Raw genomic sequence first — 7,362 nt, forward strand, 5'->3', positions numbered from 1 at the left:
TAAAATGAATGAATGAATGGTGTTGTGATCTCAGGGTTGGTGGGGTCTAGTAGGCATCGGCCCATGTAACTTAATTATATGTTAATATTTCTATTCGTGTCCGTCATCCATTTCATTAAAACATTGCTGGGAGATTTGTTTGATAGTGAGAGATGTTTTCTAGTTCTGGAAGAATCAGATCATTCTTTGAAAGTTTATTATTATTATTAGTCACCAGGGTGTCAGTATTGTTATGTAATGTACATGCTTCGGCCCCCTTTCTTGGCTATTATCAGGCATGTACTGCTTCTCTTACATTAATCTTTTTCTTTCCCAGCTTCCTCCCTACACTGGTCAATGTTTACAGAATCCGAGTGTTTATTTTCCCATTTTATGTTATATGTAATGCGTCTATAATATAATTCAAATTAATGTTAAAACATTTATGTATTAAATTTTAAAGCGCCGAACGTATTTATCGTTCGGAATTAAACTGCCTCGTTTTTAAATATGACCACTGTCAGTCGGCGGTCTATTTTTTCCTTCATCGAGTCAAGAATTTCCCTCAAAGTGGTAACACTGCAGCTGAAATCGGCTGAAATGAAGTAGTTTGGCCATGCACTCACATAAAGTATCGGATTAAGGTGGCAGTGTACACGTTTTACGGAACGTTACGGAATTACAAGAGGGGGCGGACACAAGATCTGTAGGAGAATAGATCGGAATTGGTTGAATAGAAATTCGTGATGATCGTGATAGAATAGGTAGAGGTGACAGAGGCTAGGTCTATTTGTGATAGTTAGCGGAGAAGTGATCATTAGTAGTATGGAGCTGAGTGACGATAATTTATTAGAAGAAGGACCAGGTGCAGATTTCCAAGGAGCAACATTACAGATACATCAAGATTCTTATTTGTGTAGTCGTAGCCCAAGTAGCCTAGATGACAGTGATTCTGTTGCAAAATTAATATCACCAGATGCATCTAGGGTATTGCCAGATGAAATAAAGTCAACGGAAGGCGATGGAAATATAGGCAAGAGCTATTTAAAATCTGCAGCGTCAAGCGGTGTGGATGTGGTTTCACCCATTACTTCAATTCCAAAAAGAAGTAAGGATTAAGTTCATTTAATGTGTATGTATATCACAGTATCAGGATTTGTGTGTGGGGGGAATCATTGAATGAATAGTTACAGATGTAGTAACTGCTGCAGTATTGAAATACAATTACTACTTATTGTGTATGAAAATATTTTGTACCTTGTGGTATTGTTTGTACCATTGTTTGTGGTACTGTTAACAAATACTGAAGTACCACGAATGGTATGAGAATTATGTTGTCTAATCATCTTTCAACAGAACTGGAACTTAGTCTCTTTCCTCTCACACACACAGGCACATGAATGCACACCTACTTTTATCAGTTTCTTATTTTGCTTTTCCTGATTTCTTCAGTCTGATTCTTAATCTGTGAATGTAACATTCCACAGGTTAGTACCGTTATACTGCAGTAGCCAAAATTTCATCTTGAAAATTTGTTCCAGTTGAACTGATTAATACAAAAGTTATGTCTCATGTGAAAGAACTCGTTAGTCATTTTGGATGAACTTCACATGATTTTAGATTATCATATTAATGGTTACTGGAGTTTGGGGCAGTTCCACTAGTGGATTGCCAGTGTATGTGTATTGGCAAGGGATATAGGGTGCTGTAGCTGGACCAGTTAACATCCTTCATTAATGGTTGCTGCATTAGAATAACATTTGAGGAATGTTCACAGCAAGCTAGTGGCGCAGTGTTGCCCACTTAAAGAGACGTCTGACGAACTGCTGTGAGCAGAAAATGCAAATATCATGTGCTGTCAGACAAAGTGTATGTGTTTCAAACCGGCACTGGTGTCAGAGAAGTCCCCAATAGTTCCCGAATGTGCGGGAGAACACACCACTTCTCCAATGATGATGGTTTGGGTTTCACAGTTATTTTAGTTGTGGTATACTTTGTTTACTTTCATCAAGACGGTTCTCTTTGTTTTTCTAGCTTGTTACATAATACAGGTTGAAAAGAGTTTTATATTCAAAGAAGACACTCTCAGAAGGTCACTGGTTTCCAATTTGATTAGCTGGAATTTTATCATGTTCCTTCTTTAACTCTTTGTCATGTAACAAGTGCCAAGAACACTGCAAAGAAATGACACCACAAAAATTTGTCTCACTCCAGCACTGGTGTTTGCTGTCAGTTTGCTGAAGGTAAAGGTAGTATAGGTAAATTCTTAACTGAACACTGCATGATGGTGGTATATGGGGAGCCATGCTACAGTCCCATGCATTCATAACCTTGGCACTGTGTGCTTTGTGTCCATTGGACAGGGGGCCCAACATTCTGTCCCTGATGGAAATCAGAATGTGGTTGTGCAGCCCATAGACTAGTGACTATAGTGACTTAGCTCACCCCAGCATTTGGTTAGTCTAAACCAACAGTTCTGATCCCTTTGATACTCACTGGACAGTTGGGATATTCTTTCATCCTTTTACCATCACTCTGGAATTAGAATACAGAACTATAATTTATAATAAAAGTACAAATGTTATTTAAATAATATCATTTATTGTATAGTAATATAAAATTGTTATGAAATAGATGATGAAGTTGTGTTCCAAAAATCAATTTATAAAGTTTATGCAAATGCATATTTTATTTTATATAATCATTCCTTCTTTCAAATTTAGTGGCACTTGGCAAAGTGTAATGCAGCACACGGGTTGAGATGCACTGGTGTAAACAGTGCTGCAGTGTGTTTCTTGAGTTTGTAAGGTGAATGAGCTGTCCATGAAACATTTTGGCTGCCCCTTGTGAAACATCATTTAGCTAAAGTGACCCCTGTTGCTTCCTTTTTATTTATTTTTTATTTGTTTTTATTTAATGAAGTGAATGCTGGGATTAGTTCATACTTTGTGCATTCATAAAGTAAAGTATGCAATTAAATCAGGAGAGTGGAAGAGTTGTGGTGCTGTGTGCAGAAATTGCATCCTCTGTGGTGAGACTTTTAAAGTGATATTTAGTGTGCATATTTTCTTCAAATAATTTACATCTCAAGAAGAAGCAAACTGAATTTGTCAGGAGTGGGAAGACATAACATATGAAGCTTGTATGGGGCAGAGTGAAATGTGAAATGCTGAACATGAAATATTAGAGCCAATAATTATCTGTTTACAAAACAGAAATGCAGAACAAACAACAGCTGAATGTGACATAGGACTTCAGATGATATGAACTCAGGTTGAAAATGTTTACACATATTTTTTGTAATACTAACTGTATATGCGCCACCTTGGTATAGGTGGTCACTATAGTATACCTCGGTCAGTATAGTTTGCTTGCGGACTAAAACCACAGAGTTTGTTCGTTTATGTGTGCCACCTGCTGTAACATACTAACACCCTGCATTCTGTCCACACAGCGTTTTTGTGTATTTCATACGGTTCTCACAGTAAATGAAGTTTGTTTTCCGAAACATTTATAACAGACAGATGTTTGTAGTGAGGTATGAACTGAATTTTTGTGTATTATTTAAAAGAAATTTAGTCTTCAAAGATTCAATGAGCTGTATAATATTGTCTTCATCATAGTTAAAGGAATGTATTGTTCCTGACTGGAAGAAACCTGTCTCACACTGTTACACTGTATATAGCTGCCTCCTCCTTTGCTGGGTTCTCAACTGACCTTCTGTTTGACTCTTGACTTTCATTCCATATTGGCACCAGTGGATAATACTGCAGTGTATGGTTATCTCGATCAACACACCATGCATGATGTGACAGCAGTGTAACAGTTCATCAGAAACAGGATCTACAAAGTTATAAACTGATTGTAGTAGCTATTCTGTTAACTGTTGGAATGTCATAAATTCAAAAGAGATGTTCAGCTTTGCCCTACCAAAATATTTGTGCAGCAAATTGGTTTTGCAAATCAACTACCCAGTAAATGTGTCTGTTTCTTGCAGAAATCCTTTCATCTAGTGGGTTTTGTTATTTTGTGTACTTGGTTACTGTAATTCATGAAGTTAGGTCTAGAAATTATATTGAGAACAGGTGTTTAGAATTTTATGGGCTCTTAAAATTGGTGCTTAGCCACTGACGTCAGTATGTCTTGAAACCCCAGAGCAATTTCTTTGCATCATCATGATGAACTTTGTGGGGTTTGAACCGATGTTTCGGAGAGAAGGGCTCTGCTTGCCACCTGCTTTCACGCCGGTATCTTGGCTTATTCTTCGACCCTGAAGATGGAGTTGAAATGTTCTCTGAAACATCAGTTGACTTTCAGTGGACTACATGGTGTTATATGCCAGAAGATAGAACTCTTCATAACCACTGCTGTGAGAACCTCAGATCCTACTTTGTGAGGTTTGATGGTTGTAGTCTCTCCATTGTTTTGGTCATCTGGAGTTCATTGTCCCCTCCCTGTGTAGCCAGGCACCAACTGTGGAGACATACTCATTCTGTATCCCCAATAAACTACCTGATAATGCAGAGTAAGGGACCTGAATGAAATCCTGGCTTGAAATTGGTGTTCCAACTTTCCATTTCTTCATCCTTTTAGGGGAATGCTCTATCAGAACCGCACCTAAACTTGATGTTTCATGCCCCTCTCTCTCTCTGTTCAAGTTCATTCTTACATCTCTGTTTCACTGAGTGAGTTGGCTCGCCATTGAGAGATGCCCAGTTCAGACTGGTTTTCCTGGCAGAGGTTATGCATCATACAAAATCTGAGATTTTTGCATGGATTAATATTGAGATTGTGATCATCTGGGGTGTGACGCAGATACAGACTTCTTGAGGAATATGCTGCCTCCATCAGGATGGAAGAAATGGACCACCTACATGCTGTCCTTTTGCAGAAGACCACAGTTTCTGAAATAAATTGTTGCATAATCTTTAGAAAATTTGGTATGCAGATACCCTGAAGATGGAGGCAGTGTTTTCCTCTGAAATACTGGTATCCATGCACCAGCTACCCTGTATCATAACCCAGAAGACCACACTATAAATGTATTAATAGTATCTAGCAAAATGATAACTCTGTTTTGAAACCGCCATCTTGACTCTTAATTAATGCCTTCAGTTCTTAGTGCAATGTACATCTGGTCCTAATGGAAGAGAAAGGGAGTGTTATTTAAAGTATTTTGGTATTTCAACTGTATGATATTTTATTACCACACATTACATCACTGACTGGTCACACTATACTGAGGTCACAGAAAGAAGTCCCCTGGATGGTGGGGATGATTACACTTGAGGTTTCTGCCTATCTGCATACTGTTATTTGTGAGAGCAGAATACATAAAGAGCCAGAGAGAAATATAGGGAAGTATGTTGTAAGAGGAAGTGTAACAGCTTGAGGAAGGCGTGTAGGGATTTTGATGTGTAGGACATCTTTCTGTGGCCTCAATATGGCATCATGACTGTAACTTTAATGATTACATGTGGATTGGTAGCTTGGGGTACCTATTAAATGAGTAAACCATGCTGAATGATGAAGACCGTATTCAACATTTGAGGTTCTCATGGTGGTGACTGAAGATTACTAGCTTCTGGGATGTTACCCCGTTTGGTCTGGTAGAATATCAACATTTTTTAAAAATGCACAGCTTTGGTCTTCAGGGTCAAAGCGTAAACCCAGCAACATGCACGCACACTGTGCTTATGTCTTGCATGATTGCTTAACTTACTGTTTGACCCTGAAGGTGGAAACAGTATATTCCTTCAAATTGTCAGTTAACTTCTGTGAAATATCCCAGAAGGCAGTACTCCACAAGACTATGTTCATTATATTCATTACGAGACACAGATCTGTAGGAGCATGGTGCATGAATCATCCAGTGCATGACCTATGGGAAGTTGCACTCCTTTGTGAAATGTTCATATCTGCTAATACTTTCCTCAGTTCTCAATCTTTTTCCACAGACTGGACTATTCATGTGTGCAGGATGCATCACTGACTGGCTAAGTAATGCATTCTCTTTACTCTTACAGTCTCTGAAAAGCTTAAGAGGACAAGATCAAAAAGTGACACGCCTGTCAAAAGTAACATCATTTGCCAAAACCCAATACTAGAAGAAGATGAGGCAAGAGATTTCTTTACCTACAGGGACGGTTTGGTAGAGAATGCTGTAAAAGAATGCATCTCTGATCTCGTCACTCCAGAGAAAGATGGGGAGGTTCTAGGTTCGTGGCTGCTTACTGAGTAAGTATTTCAACAAGCACCAACCGTGCGCACAGTCTTGGATGTGTGCCAAGTTTTTCTAACCCTGACCTCTGGTGGACACTGTACAGTATGTCTCATCAATCCTTTGGACATGAAGTAACTTTGTAAGATTTGAGGCTTTCACGGCGGNTAACTTTGATTTTCTGCTGCCTTTATTTCATGAACATTGGTGTAACACGTTGTGGCTTAGTGAGTCCCAGGTATGTTTCTACGAGATTCTTTCCTTGGATGACAATTCTGAAGTTTTATAATGCCACAGTTTTAGCTTACTGAGGGTGCATGAGAATGGAGTGCTAAGGAGAATATTTGGACCAAAGAGAGATGTATTAGTGGGAGGTTGGAGAAAACTGCATGATGAGTAGCTTCATAACTTATACTCTTTGCCAAGTATAATTAGAATGATCAAGACAAGGAGGGTGAGAAGGGAAGGGCATTTAGCATTAATGGGGTCAAGAGGAATGCATATAGGATATTGGTGGGAAGACCAGAAGGAAAGAAACCACTAGGAAGACCGGGACATAGGTGGGTGGATAATATTAAAATGGATCATAGAGAGATAGATTGGAGGTGTTATGGACTGCTTTGATCTGGTTCAGGATAGAGGCCAGTGAAGGACTCTTGTAAACATGGTAATGGGCCTTCGGGTTCCATAAAATGTTGGGAAGTTCAAGTAGCGGCAGAACTGGTGGCTTCTCAAGAAGGCCTCAGCTCCATGAAGTTAGTTAGTTCATAGGTATAATTTGTTTTTTGTTTCACTATTAACCAGTATGGTGCAGATTGTACTTTTAAAGTAGCATTATTGAATCAGAAGTTTTGTAAAGTGGACAGTTTCTTTTGAAACCAACAGTTCTGAACCGAACACATAAATTCTGTTTCCTATTGCAGAAATTTCTAGTCCTATACGAGGGGGTACCCAAAAGAAACCGAACTTATTTTTTTTTGAACTTATTTATTCAAATTTTAAGCACAAACCTTCAGTCCCCTTCAAAGCACTCTCCACTTACACCAATACACTTGTCTAGTCTTTTATTCCATTTTTCAAAACATTGTCTAAATTCATCCTTTGAGATGCTTGACAGCGCCTCCGTCGTTTTTTCCTTCACCTCAGCAACATCAGCAAAACGC

The 7,362-nt window shown here is 38.7% G+C and overlaps 1 protein-coding gene across 4 annotated transcripts in view; it reads left to right on the forward strand.

The window, feature by feature from the left end:
* Positions 1–630: 630 nt before the first annotated feature.
* Positions 631–7,362, forward strand: part of LOC111875289 (tumor protein p63-regulated gene 1-like protein) — a 36,287-nt gene continuing 29,555 nt past the window's right edge. For all 4 annotated transcript variants that reach the window (XM_023871399.2, XM_023871400.2, XM_023871401.2 and 1 more), the window contains exons 1-2: positions 631–1,087; positions 6,006–6,216. In XM_023871399.2, the coding sequence (XP_023727167.1) occupies positions 805–1,087; positions 6,006–6,216 (494 nt within the window). In that variant the 5' untranslated portion in view covers positions 631–804. The remainder of the gene's footprint in view (positions 1,088–6,005; positions 6,217–7,362) is intronic.

This window comes from Cryptotermes secundus, unplaced genomic scaffold (genome assembly GCF_002891405.2).
Source record: "Cryptotermes secundus unplaced genomic scaffold, Csec_1.0 scaffold1406, whole genome shotgun sequence".
NCBI classification, from domain to species: Eukaryota; Metazoa; Arthropoda; class Insecta; order Blattodea; family Kalotermitidae; genus Cryptotermes; species Cryptotermes secundus.